This window comes from Lampris incognitus, chromosome 8 (assembly GCF_029633865.1).
Source record: "Lampris incognitus isolate fLamInc1 chromosome 8, fLamInc1.hap2, whole genome shotgun sequence".
Lineage (NCBI taxonomy): Eukaryota > Metazoa > Chordata > Actinopteri > Lampriformes > Lampridae > Lampris > Lampris incognitus.
In genome coordinates this window covers 5298763-5323290 of record NC_079218.1, presented here as the reverse complement: position 1 = coordinate 5323290, position 24528 = coordinate 5298763, and the positions used below count along the sequence as shown (strand labels likewise).

Sequence of the window (24528 nt, the reverse complement as noted above, 5' to 3'; positions counted from 1 at the left end):
TCTTTATCTGTGATGAGGATTCATCCATCCATCCATTATCCAAACTGCTTATCCTTACTCAGATTTGTGGGGATGCTGGAACCGATCCCAGCAGTCACTGGGCGGCAGGCGGGGAGACACCCTGGACAGGCTGGCAGGCCATCACAGGGCCCACACACACACACACACACACACACACACACATACACACCTAGGGACAATGTAGTACGGCCGACTCACCTGACCTACATGTCTTTGGACTGTGGGAGCCCCCGGAGGAAACCCACACAGACACGGGGAGAACATGTAAACTCCACACAGAGGACGACCCGGGATGACCCCCAAGGTTGGACTACCCCGGGGCTCGAACCCAGGACCTTCTTGCTGTGAGGGGACTGTGCTAACCACTGCGCCACCGTGCTGCCTTACGGTAAACATCAAGAATCAAATGTCCCCCATCACCAATTTTTCACAGTATAAGAAGGCTGACCTCTGTCTTTTTTCGCATCCTCCCTGGTGAACTTGATGTGGTCTCCACAGAGTTAATGTGGTGGGTGAAATGTGCGGCATCCTGAGTTTAATTTTAACCCAGGTGTCGTCCACAAATCTGAACCAGTGGCTAGGTGGTGTCCCTGGATAGCACATCAGAGCCTCTTTTCCACTTCCTCCATATACAAGTTGGCCGCTATAGGTGAGACTGGGGAACCCATAGCACATCCATGCTTCTGCCTACAGTACTGCCCCCTGTATGTGAAGTAGGTGGACTGAAGGCACAGCTGCAGGAGCATGATGATGAGGTGATGACTTGGTGATGAGGACACCACTCAGAGAAGTTATTCTTAATATGATACTTGTAAGTAAGTGCTGGCCGCAGTATGAGACATTTGCCGTTCAGATTTACCCGAACTGACCGATTTCCAAACTGTATTATCAACTCCTTGAGGCGCGCATCCAATTCTAGTCACGTACATCAGCTCACAGCTCAAACTCACTCCGCACTAAACACGTTTTTTTTTCCCTCTCCTTATGTAAAGATTACCCCGCCTTACAGGAGATGCATGAGCAAAGCTATTTTCACACAGAGCCGCGAGGTGCCAAGGATACGGGTTACACAGGCACACGGATACAGAAACACACAAGTACACTCTGCAGATATAGCACAAACTCTACTTCACATAATACAGTCACGGGGATGGTATCACTTCAGCTGTCACACACACACACACACACACACACACACACTCTCCTCTCTCACTGTAAGGACCCTTGATAGACTGTATTCATTCCCTAGCTCTTAAACATCAGAACCACACGGCTAGTCATATCCCTTACCTTATCGTAGTCCTGGTTCTAACCCCAACCCTGATTCCTCACCCTAAAATACACCCTTTAAGACAGGGACAGCCAGAATGTCCTCACTCTCATGGTTAAAAACTCAAACCGGTCCCAACAAAGAGAGAAGTACAAGTACACACACACACACACAGCTTAACACCCACCTTGGAAGGGGCTGGAGGCCTGCTGGGCCAGGGTGAGATGCTCCTCCGTCAGGTGGTAGACAGGCTGGTGCTGGTTGATCTCCACGCTGGTGCACACATTGCTCTCGCCGTGCAGGAAGAAGGTGAAGGCGCATGACAGGTGTTCGCTATTGCAACGAGAGAGAGACAGAGAGACAGAGCGATAGAGCGAGAGAGAGAGAGAGAGAGAGAGAGGAGTATTAGCCCATGCAAAGGTCAGGACACTAGTGACTCACTGCACTGCTAACAGGTGCTGTGTGTGTGTGTGTGTTAGGGTGTTGGGTGCTTTCACACCTGAGCTGGTGCGTTTTAATCGAACCCTGGAGCCTCCCCCCCCACCCCCCCCGGATAGTACAGTTCATCTGGGGTGGTGGGAACACGTGTACACTCTGGTGCGGACCGAACAAACAAACTCTGGTCCGCTTAAAAAACCGGGGTCCCAGTCTGCCTCCTAGTGAACTACGGTTGGGTTCGCTTTAGGTGAGTACGTGAGCTGAACCGACTACGGGAAGCGGGCCGACAAAACACAGTGCATTATGGGTCGAAGGTGTTAAGTTTGGCCACGCACTGGGAAATCAATACTGAGGTAGGTAGACATAACTGTCAGACATGAGGAGGTTAAAGCCCTGATGGGAAGAGGGGCTCATGATCATGTGACACAAACACTTGTGGAAACACAAAAACTCTGAAGTGTTTTTCATAAATCATGTAAATTATTTAGTGACAGAATGTTTGAGAGGGGGATCCGTCGCGTGGTAGATCAATGTCACATAAAAATCAAGAACCTTCCTCAACAACATCTATATTGCGGGGCGTCCGGGTAGCGTAGCGGTCTATTCCGTTGCCTACCAACACGGGGATCGCTGGTTCGAATCCCCCTGTTACCTCCGGCTTGGTCGGGCGTCCCTACAGACACAACTGGCCGTGTCTGCGGGTGGGAAGCCGGATGTGGGTATGTCCTGGTCGCTGCACTAGCGCCTCCTCTGGTCGGTCGGGGCGCCTGTTTGGGGGGGGGGGGGAGACTGGAGGGAATAGCGTGACTCCACATGTATCGGAGGAGACATGTGGTAGTCTGCAGCCCCCCCCCCCCCCCCCAGATCAGCAGAGGGGGTGGAGCAGCGACCTGGCCAAGTACAACTGGGGAGAAAAATGGGGAAAAAAATCCAACAACATATATATTCCGTCTGAAAACCGGGAAGCGTCTTGTTGGGTCGACCTCGGATTTCCTGTCCAACAGACGAGCCACCCGCTCAACCGCCGGGTGTTTGTTTACGACCTTCGGTCCGCCGAACAAAGTCCAGTGTGCACGCTGACCGAACCAGATGAAGACTGCAACCAGGTATCAACTTCAGCTCTGGATCAGACCGGGTCCAGCAGACGGTAGGTGTGTGTGTGTGTGTGTGTGTGTGTGTGTGTGTGTGTGTGTGTGTGTGTGCGTCTCTCCGGCATGGCTCGCACTGTGTGCAAAACAAAGGGGCAAGCCCCGACTTACTCTGGCATCCTATCAAATACGCTCAAGTCGAACAGTAACTTTCTCTCTCACACACACACACACACACCAAACACACACACACACACCAAACACACACACACACGGCACAACAGCTCGAAACAGCGCCTGCCTGTGCCAGTCTGACCTCAACCATGCGCAACAAAAGGAACAAGTTGAAAATGAAAAGCGAGGCAGACGGAAGGAGAAAGGGACGGAATAAAACACAGAGCATCGTCTCCGGTCTTTCCTCTCTCTCTCATTCTCCTAACACACACACACACACACACACACACACACACACACACACACACAGACACACACACACACACACACACACACGCAGACACACACGCTGGGGGAGCAGCTGAAGGATGACCGGATGAAAGCGGGTGGAAAGGGGGCTGCCTCCTCAGAGGATCTGGTTTAAGCAAACATCGGTCTGCTCTTAGTTCCTCTTCAGCCCCCGTCTCTCATGCACACCTACGTCTGAGAGGGTTAGAGAGGAAGACAGGAACGTGGACAGGCGGACAGACGGAGACAGAGGCACCTCGGTAAGAGACTACCTGAACCCCTCAGCGTGACGCAACACAGGCTTTCTTTCTTTCTTTCTTTCTCTCGAGGAAGTGCTACGGATGCCGGGCTAGCACAGACTAGCACAGGCTAGCACAGGCTAGCGCAGGCTAGCACAGGCTAGCGCTGTGTGAAGCTGGTGTTCTACAGCTGCTGGGAAGTCAGGTGGTGGAGCCAAGTCCAGAAGCAAGACAGAGGAGCATCTCAGCAGGCCTGGGACAATGTCTAAGCACGTGACACATAATCCCTGCCGTGAACCCCGATGGATTTTAGTAATAAAAATAATAATAATAGAAGAAGATGAAGAACAAGAAGCAGCAGTAGAAGAAGAAGAGGAAGCAGTAGAAGTCAAGTCAAGTAAAGTCAGTTTAGCCCAATATCACAAGTTAAAAATTTGCTTCAGTGGGCTTTACAGCAACACCACATCCTGTCCTTAGACCCTCGCATCGGATAAGGAACAACTCCCTAAAAACCCTTTAACAGGGAGGAAAAACAGGAAGAACCCTAATAAAAATACGAAGAAGCAGCAGAAGAAGAAGCAGCAGAAGCAGAAGAAGAAGAAGAAGAAGAAGAAGAAGAAGAAGAAGTTGAAGAAGCAGCAGCATCATCAGCATCATCATCATCATCATGTGATAATCTGATTGGGGCAAGCTTGCAGTGCTACTTACAACAATCGCAAGTACTGTCCAACACCAAACTTGTAGGTATACAAAATGATTAATTTTTTTATTATTATTATTATTATTTTGCATTGTGTCAACAGAGCAAGGCATTCAGTCAAACTCCCAGTGTGCACATCCTCAGTTTGGCGAGTTAAAACTAGAATTTGGATATCTGCCAACACCGATACCAGAGCTCTTTTTTCTTCAATATTATTATTATTGTTATCATTATTATTATTATTGTTGGTATTATGTGTTAGGTTACAGGAGGCTGTAGTAAACCACACAGCACTTCTTATTAAAAGAGCAAAAAATATACAAAAATGCATTAAATCTAAATTTAAGTAATTTGAACTGCAGTTTCAGTGGCCTCCACATACAAACAGGCGTAGGAGTGCAAATAACTGGCAACTCCTGTAATGTGTGACCTGACTCAAGGAATCAAACTGCTTTTTTTCCAAATTACACAAAGTAATTCAAAAAAAATTTTTCACAAAAAGACGTATTCTGTAGGCATTTCACATTAAAATGCCAGACAGATGTGTAATTTTTGTCGGTGAAAGACATAAAACAACACTGACTAAGTGGTGTGTTGCGGCTGGCTGGCCTGGTGTTCAGGTGTCTGGTGATGTGCAGCCGGTCTGGCCTGGCAGCGCTCACCCTGCTCCCTGAAACCTTCACCATGTGTGCTGTCTGCTTCCTGCATCTTTTATTTTCCAGGCATCAATAAACACACTGTGACAACACCCTGGATGAAGTGATGGAGGATGTTAACGTGGTTCTCCTCCTGACCCGTCCTGTAGCAGGAAGATGTAAGTGATGGAGGATGTAAACGTGGTTCTCCTCCTGACCCGTCCTGTAGCAGGAAGATGTAGTGGAGGATGGAAGATGTAAGTGATGGAGGATGTAAACGTGGTTCTCCTCCTGACCCGTCCTGTAGCTGGAAGATGTAGCGGAGGATGGAAGATTTAAGTGATGGAGGATGTAAACGTGGTTCTCCTCCTGACCCGTCCTGTAGCTGGAAGATGTAGTGGAGGATGGAAGATGTAAGTGATGGAGGATGTAAACGTGGTTCTCCTCCTGACCTGTCCTGTAGCTGAAAGATGTAGTGGAGGATGGAAGATGTAAGTGATGGAGGATGTAAACGTGGTTCTCCTCCTGACCCGTCCTGTAGCAGGAAGATGTAGTGGAGGATGGAAGATTTAAGTGATGGAGGATGTAAACGTGGTTCTCCTCCTGACCTGTCCTGTAGCTGAAAGATGTAGTGGAGGATGGAAGATGTAAGTGATGGAGGATATAAACGTGGTTCTCCTCCTGACCCATCCTGTAGCTGGAAGATGTAGTGGAGGATGGAAGATGTAAGTGATGGAGGATGTAAACATGGTTCTCCTCCTGACCCGTCCTGTAGCTGAAAGATGTAGTGGAGGATGGAAGATGTAAGTGATGGAGGATGTAAACGTGGTTCTCCTCCTGACCCGTCCTGTAGCAGGAAGATGTAGTGGAGGATGGAAGATGTAAGTGATGGAGGATGTAAACGTGGTTCTCCTCCTGACCCGTCCTGTAGCTGGAAGATGTAGCGGAGGATGGAAGATTTAAGTGATGGAGGATGTAAACGTGGTTCTCCTCCTGACCTGTCCTGTAGCTGAAAGATGTAGTGGAGGATGGAAGATGTAAGTGATGGAGGATATAAACGTGGTTCTCCTCCTGACCCATCCTGTAGCTGGAAGATGTAGTGGAGGATGGAAGATGTAAGTGATGGAGGATGTAAACGTGGTTCTCCTCCTGACCCGTCCTGTAGCAGGAAGATGTAGTGGAGGATGGAAGATGTAAGTGATGGAGGATGTAAACGTGGTTCTCCTCCTGACCTGTCCTGTAGTTTGTTGTCGCCAAGAGCCAGGAGGAGGAGGAGGATGATTCTCCTGGCTCTCGGTGACAGGCGGGTCCACCGCCAGCCACCTCCTCCCCGTCACCCTGCGCCTCCTGCCTGGTCGGCTGCAGCAGCTGCCGGGGAGATTATGCACACAGCAGCGCCGCTGACATCACGCACACCAGGTCCCTCGGATACAGTTACCACGCCAACTATGGCCATTTTATCTGTCTCCCAAGTACTACGGCGTTTAGGAGACTCCAGGTTTACATTTTTTAGGGTTTCACTTGTTTCCCCCATGACCGTCGGCCTTGTTACCCCCCCCCACTTCCTAATCTCTATGCGGGCAAGTGCCTGTGTCCCACATCCTCGCACTCAAAACGCTTCATACTGCCTGAACTCACATCGACCATTTTGGCTCTGGGCTTATTAAAATTGCATTATTGTCCGGGTGGTGTGGCAGTCTAATCCGTTGCCTACCAACATGGAGATTGCCAGTTCGAATCCCCATGTTACCTCCGGCTTGGTCGGGCGTCCCTACAGACACAGTTGGCCGTGTCTGTGGGTGGGAAGCCAGATGTGGGTATGTGTCCTGATCGCTGTACTAGCTCCTCCTCTGGTCAGTCACGGCGCAAGTTTGGGGGGGGGGGACTGGGGGGGAACAGCGTGACCCTCCCACGCGCTACGTCCCCCTGGCAAAACTCCTCACTGCCAGGTGAAAAGAAGTGGCTGGCGACTCCACATGTATGGGAGGAGGCATGTGGTAGTCTGCAGCCCTCCCCGGATCAGCAGAGGGGGTGGAGCAGCGGCTGGGGCGGCTCGGAAGAGTGGGGTAATTGACCAAGTGCAACTGGTGGGGAAAAAAGGGAGGGGGGGGAGATCCCAAAAAAAAAATTGCATTATTACATATTTGTAATTCATAAAAACATACGACTATGGAATCTGGATCGGTCGTGGACTCGGGAACGCCAGTCCGATATCCAATGAGTGAATTACGTATCATGCTGGATCGGACCCAACTCCCGTTTAAACCAATTCGGACTCTACTGACTAGACATGCGAGCTGCGCCACAGAGAAAACGGCACACAGGAGGCTGGAATGTGGGAACAACAGACCGGTGAACCGGCCACGTGCTGGCTCGGCAGCGCAAAGGCGCCTTTGTTTGGCAGGTGCGTCACCACTGTGTTGGAAGCGGTAAATTACACCGCGCTCGTGAGAGAGGGGGAGACAGGGAGGGGGGGAGATTGAGACTTCAGTGGGCCGACAGCTGAGGCGGGATAGCATGGGAGGGCACGGACATCACAAAGATGGGGGGGGGGGGGTGTCAAGGGGAAATATAGCCGTGAGGAAAGCAGGAAGGAAGGAGGGATCAGAAGGAGCACGGTGCAACAGACAGACCAGTGAAGGTCTGATTGTGCGGACACAAACAGAACTGTGCGACACCCTTCTACCCCTGCAGCAAAACAGATCCCAAACTCCGCTCTCGGGTTTCGGCACCGCTGAGTTTGCTGGACGCCGCACAGCTTAAGGTGACGCGCTGCCACCTGTGGCTCGGGAGGCCAAACACACACGCACGCCGCGTCACATCACCTCGACGAGGCGTTTTCTTAACAAACGTGACTGTATAAACTGCTCTCTCGGTGTCGGCTGCTGGGTTAAGGAGACCGACAGCCAAGCCCGCTGCAGCCGTGGAAACCACATCACGTTGCGAGTCTTTATTTTCCGACTGAAGATGTGATGAACTCGTTAACCGCTCGTGACAGGACCGCGTCTTCCTTTCGCCAAACGTGTAGCTAAACGTGACACTTGGGGTTTTGCCACCGGTGAATAACTTATTCAGTGATCTAGGAGGGAGTTCTCCCTCATCTGATGCAAGGGTCTACGGACAGGATGTGGTGTTGCTGTGAAGCCCCTTGAGGCACATTTGTAATTTCTGCTAGAAGTCCTCGAATTTGTGATATCGGGCTACACAAATAAAATGGACTTGATTTACTGCACTGGTTTCATTTTGAGTGTGCAAGTGCTGTAAAGTGTTTCTAAGATGCCCCAGAAGCACTTTCACGCTGACTGTTTTTGACATCGCCGATAGAAAGACGGCCAGGAATGTCACACTTCGAGTAAAAGCGTGTTTTTCCAGGCCCGTCTTAATCCAGCAGTCCTGCCGGATGGCGTACAACAACACACTGACATTATTTTCTCTGGCGATATTGTAAAAGGAAGGTTTGGTGGGGGGAGAACAACACAATTTAAACAAATTCAGCCCGCGGGGAAAGAAGAGTGATGGAGAGAGCTGATTTTAGTGTAACATCTAACACTGTCAGACCACTGACACCAGGACCGGACCACATGACGACAGGTTTTCAGCGCGCAAAACGAAGGGGGGGAGGAGGGGGGGGTCAACAGCGAGATGTGCCGGGGCATGTGCTAGCGGTCACTGAGTCACTCGCTGACACACACAAACACATAACAAACCTCTGGATCTAGTATAGCTTGTGGTGTGGCAAAGTGCCACACAATCCCATTGGGTGTGCAGGGCACGCTGCTGTGGGCCTCCATTGTGCTGTGCACGTGACACAAACACACAGCGTCAGGCCAAATGTGACTCTCCCACAAGCTTCCCTGGCCTTCTGTGCTAACAAGCAACACATCCCAGCACGTACGCTACACAAACAGCATGCACGCTACACAAACAGCGGCTCCTTAAAACGGAAACGATCACAACGGATTGATTGAATCTTAAAACATTTTCTTTATCTATATACATATATGTATATATATATATGTGTGTGTGTGTATATTGTGTATATATATATATATAGTGTGTGTGTGTGTGTTAAAGGGATAATCAGGAATCAGGAACATCTGTCACTTCATGCACTTGCATATATGAAATGAAGCAAAATATGGTTCCCCCTCAGCCCACAGCAGTGCAACACAAAGACAAAAACACATATCCAAACTACAAGAACACACATATCCAAACTACAAAAAAAAAAAAAAACTACAAAAACACATATCCAGAAAAAATCCACTGTCCAAGAGGGCGAACGCCAGCTAGGATGACTGTCAGAACTGCCGGTCTGCATGGGCTAGCAATTAGCTTAGCCTGCCCCACTTCCGCATCCTGTCAGACCGCCCTTGGTGCTCCCTCCTCAGGTACAGCTCCAGGCAGGGCCGTGGTCCCTGTGCCCACCGGACACAGCAGACCAGGCTCCCCCAGCCGATCCGACGCTAGTTCTCCCAGCCAGATTCCCTGGACACACCTCCCGGCACTCCGCACGACGACACCAGAAACACAGTCGACGCTAGGCGAGGCCGCCACCAGACCACCCTCGGTGCTATCGGAACTGCCGGTCTGCATGGGCTAGCAGTCAACTTAGCCTGCCCTGCCTCCATGTCCTGTCAAGACCGCCCTGGCTGCAGCCTCGATAAGCAGCCGTGATACTGAGCAGCTCTCTGTGCATCTCTGAAAATGCTGCCAAATTGTGGTGGAAAAGTACCGGCCGGTCGACATCGATGGTAGACAATCCACGATATACGGCATCAGGTGGCATTATTAATATGTTATTCACGTTTTCATACACGGAGTAATCCGTTTCCATGTAGCCCACCAAAGGTAGTGGCAAACCAGGAACCAAGTCGTCCTGCTGGATGGAAAGTGAGTGTCATCTCTAAAACACACATACACCGATCAGCCACAACATTAAAACCACTGACAGGTGAGTAGCATTATCTCATTACCATGGCAGCTGGCAGGGGGGGGGGGGCTGTATTAGAGAGTAGGTGACAAGTCGGTTCTTGAACTTGATGTGTTGGAAGCAGGAACAATGGGCAAGTGTAAGAATTTGAGTGACTTTGACAAGCGCCACATTGTGACGGCTAGACGACTGGGTCAGAGCTTCTCCAAGACGGCAGGTCTTGCGGGGTTTTCCGGGTATGCAATGGTCAGTACCTACCAAAAGTGGTCCAAGGAAGGACAATCCCTGAACCAGCGACAGGGTCATGGGCGCCCAAGGTTCACTGATGCGTGCGGGGAGCGAAGGCTAGCCCAGCGGGTCTGATCCCACAGAAGAGCTGCTGTAGCTCAAACTGCTGAAAAGGTTAACCCGGGCTATGACAGACAGGTGTCTCAGTGCATCACAGCTTGATGTGTATGGGGCAGCGTAGCTGCAGACCGGTCACATGACCTGTCCCCCGCCGAAAGCACCCACAATGGGCACGTGAGCATCAGAACTGGACCATGGAGCAGTGGCAGAAGGTGGCCTGGTCTGATGAAGCACACTTTCTCTTACATCAGGTGGACGGCTGGGTGTGTGCTGTTTACCTGGGGAAGAGATGGCACCAGGATGCACTATGGGAAGAAGGCAGGCCGGCGGAGGCAGTGCGATGCTCCGGGCAGTGTTCTGCTGGTAAACTTGGGTCCCGGCATTCATGTGGATGTTACTTTGACACGTACCACCTCCCTAAACCTTGTTGGACACCAGGTACACCACCCCTGCATGGCAACAGCACTCCCCGCTGGCGGCGGCCTCGGGTTATGTTAATGTTTTGGCACATCGGTGTATAGAGATCATGTTGAAAATCATGGTTGCTAAACTTTAAGTCAGGTTTATTTGCATAGCCCTACGTCACACATCCGGTCTCGGAGGACTCTGCATCTACACCAGGCAGACTCAGTAAACAACAACAACACACCTTTATCCTGAGATCCTCAGTTTAGATAGGCCAAAACGCCACAAGAAAAACAACTGACGTAGACGCTTTGCACACGAGTAGTTGTCTGTGAGCATTAAGTGGGTACGAAGTACGCAGGCCACAACACGCAGTGTGACCACAACAAAAACAACCACTAGTCTGCTTAATCCTACAGCGCTTGCGGCCTGCTCCAAGTATGTAGTCCTACACCACGCCAGACCTGTTACGGTACATCCAGCCTGCTCGCAGCAGCCAGGCACCCTCCGTCTCTGGAATGTAATCCTCCCTGCAGCGAGATAACAATCTAACATCAAACAACACAACAACAAAAAGGCTAACAACAAGGCCGACGCTCCAAGTACCATTAAGCGCGTGGTAGACACCGAAACGTCACTCGTGTTACAGCGCCGGGCGGGCGGGGCGGGCGGGCCTGGAGGTGACAGAGAAGCCTTTTTTTTTCTAACTCCGAACAGGTTCTTCATCTCGCCTGATCGCTCTTATTACGGAGAAACTGACAGTGTGTTACCGTGTGCTCTGCAGACTGGAGGGGGAGGGAGCCAGCCTCCCTAAAACCCTCTGATGCAGGCCGACTTGCATCCCCTTTATGAGTTTTACTGGTGACCCCCGTTTGCTCACCTGTCTTGGCATCACTTCAGAGTCCTCACACAAAGAGAGACCCAGTCTGAAGAGGAGTGGACAGAGACGTAACAAGTTGTGTAGCTTCTGACGAGAGAAGAAGAAGAAAAAAAAAAGACAACAGGCTCTTTTAATCACCTTTCCTGTCTCCACCCTTCATCCTCCTCCCAGCTCGACCGCTCTTCATGTAAGAGGAAGGAGCTCGGCTGCTCCCTCGCTCCATTCGCTCCCCTCTCAGCTGTTGCCCAGAGCGTGTGTGAGCATGTGTATGCACACAGCTGGCAGACACACACACACATACACACATCTTCATTCCTCCATTTCTAACACAGGAAAGGCTGGTGGTCTTTGACCGGATAACAAGACGATGCCTTGCTAAAAGGCAGTGGCAGCCTTTAGGCTGGCTGTGCGAGACGCGAGGGCGTAGTGTCGGATAGGCGGGCTCGATCGTTGTCGCTCCCACGTTTGCTACGAAAAGCACGTCACAGCGTCCGGGTGGCGTGGCGGTCTATTCCGTTGCCTACCAACACGGACGTCGCCGGTTCGAATCCCCGTGTTACCTCCAGCTTGGTCGGGCGTCCCTACAGACACAATTGGCCGTGTCTGCGGGTGGGAAACCGGATGTGGGTGTGTGTCCTGGTCGCTGCACTAGCGCCTCCTCTGGTCGGTCGGGGCGCCTGTTCGGGGAGGGGAGGGGGAACTGGCGGGAATAGCGTGATCCTCCCACGGGCTACGCTCCCCTGGTGAAACTCCTCACTGTCGGGTGAAAAGAAGCGGCTGGCGACTCCACATGTATGGGAGGAGGCGTGGTAGTCCGCAGCCCTCCCCCGGATCAGCAGAGGGGGCGGAGCAGCGACCGGGGCGGCTCGGAAGAGCGGGGTAATTGCCCGGGTTCAATTGGGGAGAAAAGCACATCACAGAAGGTCATCAGCCATGTTGCCATACCAAAGAGGTGTCGCGTCACGTAAAAACTCGGGACCTCGGCTTGAAGACGGCACGTTTTGTGGCCGTGTTTCAGTTTCCTTGCAGACGTCTCCCGTCGCTCCCAGATGGTGCTCCGTTATTCCTTTTAGAAAGGCACGGAGATTAGAAATATGCTCCGACATAAAACATCTGCCCCAAATGTTTCGCTCCCCTGGATTACGATGGTTGAGGACTGCGTTTCTAAATAACAACAAATATTGTGCTAATATCTTCCATGTGGCGTTTGTGCTGCGGCTCGCCAGCCGCTGGACTTGTAGTTTGAATTGGTCACAGCTAACGGAAAACAGCTGCAGTCAGGGAGCCCAAGTAACTCGAGTACGCCGAGGGGGCAGAGCGGAGTCATTCCTTCACTGAGTCAGTTGGTAATTAAAGTGTACATATATAAAAACTTTATAAACATATAACCCCCCCCTTTTTTCTCCCTAACTGTACTTGGCCAATTACCCCACTCTTCCGAGCCGTCCCGGTCGCTGCTCCACCCCCCCTGCCGACCCGGAGAGGGCTGCAGACTACCACGTGAGCCAGCCGCTTCTTTTCACCTGACAGTGAGGAGTTTCACCGGGGGGACGCAGCGCGTGGGAGGATCACGCTATTCCCCCCATCCCCCCCCCCGAACAGGCGCCCCGACTAACCGGAGGAGGCGCTAGTGCAGCAACCAGGACACATCTGGCTTCCCACCCACAGACACGGCCAATTGTGTCTGGCGGGACGCCCGACCAAGCCGGAGGTAACACGGGGATTTGATCCAGCGATCCCCGTGTTGGTAGACAACGGAACAGACCACCCGGACACCACACACATGTAACTCCGAGTGATCCAGTCAAACCACCTGAGAACACTGCCGTCAGGGAATACGCTGCCATGACGGGATGCACTTGGTCTGCAACAATATGAAGGCAGGTGGTACGTGTCAAAGTAACATCTACATGGATGCCAGGACCAAGGTTTCCCTGCAGAACATTGCACAGAGCATCACGCTGCCTCCACCAGCTTGCCTTCTTCCCATAGTGCATCCTGGCGCCACCTCTTCCCCGGATAAACGACGCGTGCACGTGCACCCGGCCGTCCATGTTATTTCAAAGAAAACATTACAGTACTGATCAGACCGGGCCACCTTCTTCCATTGCTCCGTGGTTCAGTTCTGACCCTCGTATGCCCATTGTAGGTGCTTTCGGCAGTGGACAGGGGTCAGCATGGTCCTTCTGACCGGTCTGCGGCTACACACAGCAAGCTGTGAGGCACTGTGTGTTGTGACACCTGTCCATCATAGCCAGCATTAACTTTATCAGCAATGTGAGCTACAGCACTTCTTCTGTGGGATCGGACCAGATGGGCTAGCCTTCACTGCCCATAGGCATCAGTGAGCCTCGGGCGCCCATTCACCAGTTGTCCCTCCCTGGACCACTTTTGGTAGGTACTGGCCACTGCGTACCAGGAACACCCTCAAGACCTGCCGTTTTGGAGACGCTCTGACCCAGTCGTCTACCCATCACAATTTGACCCCTTGTCAAAGTCCCTCAGATCCTTACGCTTGTCCATTTTTCCTGCTTCCAACACATCAACTTCAACAACCGGCTGTTCCCTTGCTGCCTGACATGTCCCACCACTTGACGGCTGCCATGGTAACAAGATCATCAGCGTTATTAACTGGCTGTGGTTTTAATGTTGTGGCTGATCGGTGTATATCTGTAGCTTTTTGTTTTTTCCTTTTTAAATCTGGGGATTAGTGCATGACTGAGAGAAAGAGCCAAGTTGCCCCGCACCGGGGCCGTTTGATTTTATGGATGTCAGGGTTTTATTTGACTTCGCAGGACTGTCCACCGTGTTCCCACTCGGGCGGTGCTGGTGACATTTAGGTGGTTTTTCTCACGCGCCTGTGTCAACTATCGTTTTTCCCCCTTCTCGTTCTGCTTTGTCGTTTGTTTTTAGCAAGATGTTACATCTCAGTCACACAACCAAGCTTTAATTAAACAAATTTATAACTGGTAAATAATTCAGATTTTATCACCGCCACACTCTTTTATTCCAGAGTGGACATGTTGCACATCATGTTAGTGATGTGAGAATCATCTTTGCTGTCAGGTGCCATGAACTAGTAGACACCCCATCACACCACTGTTCCCAATATTCTCATCCCCCTCCCTCCCTCCTCTCTCTCTCTCTCTCTCTCTCTCTCTCTCTCTCTCTCTCTCTCTCTCTCTCTCTCTCTCTCTCTCTCTCGTAGAGAGACATGTATACATGAACACGGCAACATGAATATCAAACTTCATTTCAGAGAAAATCAAAACTGAAAGTAAAGAAATACAGCCTGAGCTTAAAGGGACTGGACGGATGGGAGGGAGGAGGGAGGGAAGACTGTGACATTCCACAGATGTTTGCTGGGCTCGGCCTGCCGCGCTTTAAAGAATAAGGCCTCTACTTAGTGGAGTTTACATTTCCTCAACAACAACAACAGCAGCAGCAGCTACTACTACTTGCCGTGTAAGGAGCGCCTCCCCTTCTGCTGGCTGGCCAACGCTCAGTGTACCTGGCTGTACTAGACCTCACATGTGCAGGGGTGTGCTTGATGTTCCATCTTCAACACACAGCTCTCATGTATTAAACTAGAACGCCCGCCCACGACGGTCATTATGACCCAAGTATATATCCGTGAAGACGTTTCGCCTCTCATCCAAGAGGCTTCCTCAGTTCGTGCCTTTCTGACTAGACAGAGCTAGTCTGACTGGCTGGTGATGAGACTCAGAATCTATCCTCTAGGAGTCGTTGTCAGAGCTATAGATGTCCATGGCTCTTTTGTGTCCCGATGTTTACCAAACGCCCGTCGCTAACAGAGCCATAGATATGAGCGGCTCTCCTGTGCTCCGACGTCCAGCCGCGCCCGTCGCCATCGGAGCTGTTGATTTGCATTAGCACTCGATTCAACTCCTTTGGATAACCATGACCTGGATGAATGAGAACATTCACAGACTCGTTATGACCCAAGTTTAACAACTTCGTGAAAAAAGACACACACCTGCCGCTCCCTGAGTGCTCCTAAAGTTGTACATATTTGCATTAAAATGAGTTTTAGATCAACTGCACACAAAAAAAAAAACCGAAACAAGTTAAGATAAGATCTACCTAAAACGACCATGACCGGTCAGAATGACCGCACGTAATTTGTGTGTGATGGTGTGCGTCATGTCAGTATGTACGACGTGTGTTGGTCGCGTCATTTCCTGCGTGAGGTTCGTTGCTCTGTCCTAGAAACACACCAGCGTCCTCCAGTGGAGAGAAATAGCCTAAACTTGATTTTTGATTATTGTCAACACGTCTGGTTACAGACGCCGCTACAGACGCACCATGACTGCCACCGAGGCCTTGCTGTATTTACAGGCGTTGGACGGCGGCCATTTTGAATTGTTTAAAAACAGCATTGAAGTTGTTAAGATGATAATTTGGGTGTCAGTCGTTTCTTAACAGACACACTGACGTGTAATGCATTAATATCTCAGCTGGGTATTTATCTTGACAGAATATAGAGTTTAAACACCGTGGGCAGGGGCGTCCGGGTGGCGTGGCGGTCTATTCCGTTGCCTACCAACACGGGGATCGCCGGTTCGAATCCCTGTGTTACCTTCAGCTTGGCCGGGCGTCCCTACAGACCCAACTGGCCGTGTCTGTGGGTGGGAAGCCGGATGTGGGTATGTGTCCTGGTCGCTGCATTAGCGCCTCCTCTGGTCGGTCGGGGCGCTTGTTCGGGGAGGAGGGGGAACTGGGGGGAATAGCGTGATCCTCCCACACACTACGTCCCCCTGGCGAAACTCCTCGCTGTCAGGGGAAAAGAAGCGACTGGTGACTCCACATGTATGGGAGGAGGCATGTGGTAGTCCGCAGCCCTCCCCGGATCAGCAGAGGGGGTGGAGCAGCGACCGGGACAGCTCAGAAGAGTGGGGTAATTGGCCAGATACAATCGGGGAGAAAAAGGGGGGGGGGGGGACTGTGGGCGATCATTCTGACCTCCCATGGTGGTTTTAGGCTGGAGTGAAATGCCGGTCGTTCTGGCATCAGCACGCTGCAGGGCGTGGCGCCACTAGACGCCGTGGTTGGAGTAAACCCTGAAAGAGCCGTCGACCGCCGACAGGATGAGTGTTGACTTGCTGCTGCGCTGGGCGCCGATGGAAAAGCTCCGTATGTGGGGAAACTCACGCTGTAGGGCGGTCAAACGGACCCGGAAGGAGCCAGGATGCGGCACTTTAGACGCAGCATCGCTGCGTTTGCAACCAGCGTTATTTACACAACCAACACAGCCGTGTGTCGGCGGGACGCCTCTGCGGGGGACAGTCGCGCAAAACCTGCGCGGCGCCGCCGCTCACAGTATGCAGTTCGGTCCGGTCTGAGCAGAGGCCCGAGTTCACCCCCGAGCAACGCATCGAGACCAGAAGATGCGTGTCGAGATGGTAATATTAGCCCGTAATGTGCAGGTGCCATATTTGGTCCGGGGTGACCGAGCGAGGGCGATGGGTGGGGGCGGGTGGGGGTTGTACAGAAAAAGGAGACGAAAGGCGAGCTGTGTTCGAGCGCAGGAGATGCTTGTAGGGTGATGTCATATTCCCTACTGTCTGACCGCTGGGGAAACAACAGCACTGTCCACTGCCAAGGGAACACACACACACACACACACACACACACACACACACACACACACACACACACACACACACACACACACACACACCACTGAGAGCGGCACTTGCTTTGGCACCCAGCTCACACGGCCCACTTGGTACTACCGTAGGGGAAAGCACTCGACTTGAAGTCCTAGAGCCAGCAGACTCACTTACCTGCACACACACACACACACACACACACACACACACACACACACACACACACACACACACACACACAACTATGCATGCGCATCTATTATTTTGGATGATCTCAGCCACCTCTCTGTGTGTGTCAGATTAAACTTGAGAGGGCGAGAGAAAGGGGGATAACTAGAATGAGAAGTTCCCTGAAGAAAAGAAGGGAAATCCGACCCGGGGAAAGTTTATCACGGAGACACACACACACATACAGCTGAAGTACACAATAGACAATACTGATTTAACACCGACAGCCTGTCAGCTCCCGACTCCTTCCTTTTTGGACCCCCCCCCCCTACACACACTCACCAGGGGGTCTCCCCACCTGCTGCCCGACGACTGCTGGGATGGGCTCCAGCGTCCCCGCGACCCTGAGAGCAGGAGGAGCGGCTGGGATGACGGACGGACGGCCATTACTAACGTGACATATTCGCTTTGCATTCGCATGGCCGCCGTGCCCCTTTTCTTACAAACCAAACCCTCCGCCACACGCCGCCACGGTCTGACAAGTTCCGGACTGTTCTGATCCTAACGTGTGATGCGAACACCGACGCGTGCGGCGCCATTAGAAGGCACGCGCCATGCCCGTGACACACCAGCCAATCAGAAACAGCCCGTTGTCATGACCAAACTTAGCACGCTGGAAAAGGGAATTTTTTTCCCAGGATCCTGCTCCAGGTATCCGTGCTCACACTGAGTCTTCGGGTCATCGTGTCATTAGCGATGCGAGTCGTGAAGCGGTAACAACACAGGTTCATCACGCAGCGCAAAGGCCAATTAGCCGGTCTCATCCTGGATTACAGCTCGGCTTTGGCAGTTAGCGCACAAAAGCTAGGCCTACTCTGCCACCATCCTCTGCAAATTAGCGGAGACACTTATGGAAATCCTTGTACGGCTCCCCCCCCCATCACTCGGGGTTTATATTTTGCTCGTCGTTTCCGATATGTTACGTATTGAGGGAACGGCGTTCCATGGGCCAAGCGCCGCCATGTGGAGCAGCCTGACCCGGATATTTAACTACTGTGCGTCGGAAGTCCAACACAGCCGGAGAGGGTCACAAGCGGACTTAATCTCACCAATGTTTCAGTGGACAAATCACCGTCTCTCTCAGAATGAACACCCAAGAGGTGTCCGGGTAGCGTAGCGGTCTATTCCGTTGTCTACCAACATGGCGATCGCCAGTTCGAATCCCCGTGTTACCTCCTGCTTGGTTCGGGCGTCCCTACAGACACAATTGGCCGTGTCTGCGGTTGGGAAGCCAGATGTGGGTATGTGTCCTGATCGCTGCACTAGCGCCTCCTTTGGTCGATCGGGGTGCCTGTGTGTGTGTGGGGGGACTGGGGGGGGAATAGCGTGATCCTCCCATGCGCTACGTCTCCCTGGTGAAACTCCTCACTGTCAGGTGAAAAGAAGCGGCTGGTGACTCCACGTGTATGGGAGGAGGCGTGTGGTAGTCTGCAGCCCTCCCCGGCTCGGCAGAGGGGGTGGAGCAGCGACCGGGACGGCTCGGTTGTGTGGGAAAACAATAAGACATGTGGTGACTTTTGGCACCAAACGATGAGGATGTATGTGCAACAGTTCGTGGTGTCCGACAGCAGACGTCAAAAGGTACAAAAACAGGACCGTACAAACGGCCATATCACACAAAACGCCAAAATCCCCGACTCAGTCCTGCTTACTGGGTAGAATATATTGCTGCAACCCTTCATTGTGGTTTTTGGCTCTTCCCTGCTTCATGTTTTGAAGGACTGCTAGAATTTCAATTACAGTTCACACTCGGCTAACCGCGTCTCAGGCATGGTGGAGTTTAAGGGGGTTCGACTAGATGTTCCCCCGAACGGAGAGGTCCAGTAAATCCAACCGGTCCAGGCACAATGCACCAGCCTTGTGATCAACGGCCGTAAGTCAAAAGGGTCAAAGGCCCAACACTATATAAGGGATTTGCTTTAAATGGGGCCCATCGGTCCGAACCTCTGGATTAAAGACAGCACACAGGAACTGCAGTTTCTCAGAAATAGGTAGGCGGGGCGAGGGGATGGATGGAGGCCCGACGGATTAACTATGACGACTTCTTCAGACCTGTGGCTGGCTCCGTTCTCTGCCATAGCCCGTGGTCACGTGGGCAGCTGGGAGGAATGGCAGGAATGTTGGAGAGAGAGAGAGAGAGAGAGAGAGAGAGAGAGAGAGAGAGAGAGAGAGAGAGAGAGAGAGAGAGGGAGAGAGCAACAGAGAGCGAAAGAGAGAGTGAGAGATCGAATGAAAGAGAGAGCAAGCGAGAGAGAGAGCGAGTGTGAGAGCAAGAGAGAGTGAGGGAGAGAGACAACGAAAGAGAGAGCGAGAGAGCGAGCAAGAGCAAGAGAGAGAGAGAGAGCGAGAGACAGCAGAGGGTGATAGGCGTTTCCAAAAAAGTTTGTGCCGATGTTTGTTTTCCATTCCGTTGCCCAGATCCTCACCTCTGACACCGACACGGGCTTATCCGACACCCTAACTTCCAGTACTCTGGTCATTCTCGTCACCGGACAAGGCGAGTATTGATGTCTGTTAAATTTCTTTTTTCTTTTAGGCATTTTCCGCCCTTATTGGACAGCGATAGCAAAGAGAGAATCAGAAAGGCAGGGGAGACAGAGAGGATGACATGCAGCAAAGGGCCGGGCCGGATTCGAACCCAAGCCGCTGGCGGTAAAGACTCAGCCTTGCGTGGTACGCACTCTACCAGGTGGGCCACCGGGGCGCCCCCAAAGTCTGTTAAACTAAGGGACAGGAGAGTCATCACCCGCTCGCTCGGCCCCCTCAGCGATCATTACAGGGGAAGGGTGGTGACGTCAAGCAGAACAGGCGGAGTAAGCTCCCACCGAGGACTCGTCACAGCGTCACTTCCTTCTTGAAACGACAGACTGTCTGTCACCTAGTCAGTGTTACAACGTGTCACGGGACACGTTAGGTGAGGTCACACTGGTTTTTGTGGCACACGGATTCCCACCTGTTGTTCACAGATGTCACCGACAATGAGATGAAGGATACGGACGCATTTGGAGAAACCGTTTCATTTCTCCCGGCTAATAATCTGAGCCCTTTAACTGCCGGATAAGAGAAGAAAAACAATCAGCGCAAGTCAGCAGGAACTGTGCGGTTTTGCGTCGGCGCTATGAAATGTAAGCGCATAACGTACACTAACCAAAAACCACTCAGGCTCCGCAGGCAAAGCACTTCCTGGATTCTGACGGGGGTCACGTGACCATCTGAGTCACGACCGTCATCTGAGTGCAATCACTCAGATGAAATGAAGTGACAAGAACTTGGCCGCAACTCCGACACCAAAACAATGCCACAGGAAACAGCCTGTTAACACAGTAAAACAATGTGCCAATGAGGCGACGCGTCCGATACCAATGAAACGCGCCGGTATTTTGCTTTAAGAGCCATATTTATCTCCTGGACAGGATCTCTCCGGCAACATGATCTATCCCGAGAGCTGGGTCACGTGGTCTCGCAGCACATTCTCCCTGGAATTCCTGTTGCTAGAGAGACTGATGAGTGCGGGGGAAGATCGCAGTGTGTGTTTTTTGGGAGAGGTGCCGGCTAGACCTGCACATCGGTATCAGTCACACCGGCGTCGGCCGACGAGCTCGACGTTCATCGTGCACTTTTCCCTCGACTTCGCCCTGCGTCTCGGCGTTACCACGGCAGCTGCTCTGCAAATCAGCGTTCTGCAACCAATCTGTATGCCGGTGCCGTCGGCGCTTATCTGTACGCTGATTGTTGATGAGCGTGTTTGTGTGCGCCTGTCTGCTGCCTGTGTGTGTCTGTGTGTGTGTGTTTGTGGTTTGTGTGCAGGGAGCAGAAGGGGATAATTTTAGCACTTTAGCCCCAGACTGGAGGCAGTAGCCCTTTATCCTGCACTGTCCTACTTAAGAGAGCACTGCTCTCCGCTTCCGCCCTGCACAGACACACCAGGACTCGTACACGCTCACCTCCCATCGTGTAACCAAAACCAGAGAGAGAGAGAGAGAGAGAGAGAGAGAGAGAGAGAGGTAAGGAGAGAGAAAGAAAGAGAGCGCAACCGCATAAAATAGGCCCCACACCACATCAAGATGTCACAAGACGCACACCAAGACAGACGTACACTTCACATAAGGGCGTCGCATATCTCTATTGCGCCGCGCTTTATCTATTAACACTCAGCCAAGCGTGATGAGACAGGGCACGCCGGCCTCAACTCAGCACGGCTCGGTTTGATACCAGGACTCAAGTCAGACAGGTCAAGGTGGAAACGGCAATGCCGGCATTTAAATAAACAGGAGCTGTGTGACCCAACATCTGACGCTGCTAATTCGTAGCGCTGCACGGTTACGCACGGGCGCCAGAAACAACAGACCGGTGAGCGGAGAGGATGGCGTTTGGTCCAACTCGGACTGCAACACCGGTTTTAATGCTGCCGGATCACGACATCACAGTACACAGCATCATAAGAGCAAGTGGGCAAAAATAACAATACGAGTAACAGAGACTTCCTTTCGCTGACCAATAGAGCACCAGCATCCCCCCTTCACCCTGGAAACAACGCGATCCCAGGGTGCATTTTGCCTGCTGCCATGACAACCAGCATCTCTCCTTGGTTCACCCCCACTCTCTCTCTCTCTCCTCTCTCTCTCTCTCTCTCTCTCTCTCTCTCTCTCTCTCTCTCTCTCTCTCTCTCTCTCTCTCTCTCTCTCTCTCTCTATCTATCTGTCTCTATCTGTCTCCATCTGAAGCAGCCAGGCCACACCATGAAGATGAGGACGGCAACCGCTGCTGGGCGACATGGAACATATTACCACCGTATCGTCACGGGCAACTTCCCACCACATCACCCACATCACCTGCTTCCCTGTGTAAGAACACCATGTCTACAAGAACCCAGCTGAGGAGTTTTGGTAATGCTGAGTATATCAAACCAAAACTACATTTCCAACAATACTCCCTGTAATATTTCATACCTAAATTTGTGAGAAATACTAGGGAACATAGTCTCATGACCATTCATCTAGACAACAAAATCATGACAACATCTACATTTCATCCCAACAAAGTACCAATACAAAATCATAAACGACAATACTGAATTATTGCCCAGCTCTAGCTGTGTCTTAGGGTCGTCATATCGATTAATCTATTAATTCTTAACAAGTAATTTATGAATCTTTTAGTCTGTAAAATGTCTAATATAACGACACTTGCCCATTACAAGTTCCCAAAGCCCCAAGTGATGCCTAAAAACAGTTTGGTAAAACCTAAAGTACAACAAAAAGCCTTAAGTATTCATTTTATAATGACATGAACTGGAGAAAGGCAAGAAAATCTCAGCATTTATGAATTCGTAACCAGCGAATGTTCCATATTTTACTTGATCAATGACCAAACCTACTATAATCAATTTCTGCCAATCAACTGACGACTCATCTTTTCAGCACTAAATGAGACACACTTCTACTGCAGCAAAGACCACCAGCATCACCAGACAAGACACATTACCAAAGCCCCTCTCTCTCCAAGCCAGTCACAACATATCATGAAAAGCTAGTGGGAAAGAGAGAGAGAGACAGAATGAGAGAGAGACAGAATGAGAGAGAGAGAGAGAGAGAGAGAGAGAGAGAGAGAGAGTGAGGGGGCAGCAGATTAATATAGTAAGGGTGATAGGAATGAGAGCATGTACTGCATCTCCCTGACACATCTGAGAGAGAGAGGAGGGAGTGAGAGCGAGAGAGGGGGGAGAGAGAAAGAGAGGGAGAGAGACGGAGAGGGACAGATAGAGAGGGGAGAGGGCGAGAGAGAAGGGGAGAGGGAGAGCGTGAGAGGGGGGGAGAGAGAGTGTGAGAGAAGGAGAGGGAGAGAGAGAGCGTGAGAGAGAGAGGGAGCGAGAGAGGGGGGAGAGAGGGAGAGATGATAGAAGCATTTCAAAACAAGCTGAGGTTTGGGGTTTACATGACGAACGCGGTGGCGGGGCAACACTCCGCCCGCCGAGGCCTCCATCACACCACACAGGCGCTAACAGCTGTCTCACGATGCAGCCGAAACGTCTGGCGGCCAGAAATACACAACATCACTGGCGCGGAGAACAAACGTGCATCATTTCCCAGTGGCCAATACGGACACAGCCAAGTCGGTATGCATCCACAGGAATAACTGACGGACGCCAGGACGCCAAATCTGGTGCGACACCGCTTGACAACAGAGCGGTATCTGAGCAGCTACGCAACGTTGAACAAACCAAAACCGAGGTTTAGTCAAACGGATGCATTATCTGCACCGCCTGAACGAAGCCGTCTCTGCCGTTGCGTCCAACTCACTGTCGAAGAAGCATCTAGAAAATTCCTGTCCTGGTTCTCTGGCGTGCAGAAGAGCGTTATTTGTTTATCGACTGGACCGCCTTAGGCCGCAAGCTACATAAATTATTAAAGTAAGTAGCATTCCCCGTCAAGCTAGCCCCCCCCCCCCCCCACACACACACACACACAGGTGGGCTGCAGAGAGGCTGTGCTCCGATGGTCCATGGGGCTTCTTGAGACACAATCTCATCTGCCGGCGTTAATGAGCACATGTTGTTAAGAGATGTGCGTCTCTATCTCTGCGGCGGGGGGACCGAGAGACGCAGAAGAAGTCCAACCCCGTCACAACGGCGACCGGCTGCAGAACTCCCCGGCTTGAGACGTCTGATAACGGTGCGGAAGAGGAGGCGATAATGTCTAATGCGGACCTCAGGTGCACACCGGTTTACCCCGGTGCTTAGATGAAGGGGTACATTGATGGCAGAGGTGCAACTACAGCCACCCATGCAGCAGTTAGTAGGTGGAGAAGATGTATCTTTAATAGCCGTTCCTCAACTCGGCATAACCAAATGCAAATTGTGAAACCACATTGACGTTTCATTGGACCAACAGCAGCAACTTTTAAATCCACGCCGCTAACCCCCCCCTGGGAGGGGGGGGGCATTTGGAAGTGATGGTAGATGAGGTGAGGTGTGAGCGCCAAGATGAAAGCTGCTACCACTCTTGCAGGAAGAAAGCCCCCCCCCCCGGGGTTGGATGCTCAGCCCCCTCTATGGTGGCCTCTCAAGGACAAACCTGGGCAGCTCCACTGCGAGGAGACACTCGAGCTGGCGAGGTTGTGGTTGCTGAGAGACATGGTGGAGAGGGACTAATGCAATTCAAACAACATGTCTCTTGAGAAGCCCCTGCCCCAAGGTACCGACAACAGTATTATGTAAACTGTCTCAGTTGTTACACACACACACACACA

The 24528-nt window shown here is 51.7% G+C and overlaps 1 protein-coding gene across 2 annotated transcripts in view; it reads right to left on the bottom strand.

Moving 5' to 3' along the window:
• med13a (mediator complex subunit 13a) overlaps positions 1-24528 on the bottom strand; it is a 104796-nt gene that overhangs the window by 43896 nt on the left and 36372 nt on the right. For both annotated transcript variants that reach the window (XR_008810582.1, XM_056284461.1), the window contains exon 4: positions 1479-1624. Coding sequence is in view for 1 of the 2 variants with exons in the window: in XM_056284461.1 (XP_056140436.1) it covers positions 1479-1624 (146 nt within the window). In the remaining variant the exon portion in view is untranslated. The remainder of the gene's footprint in view (positions 1-1478; positions 1625-24528) is intronic.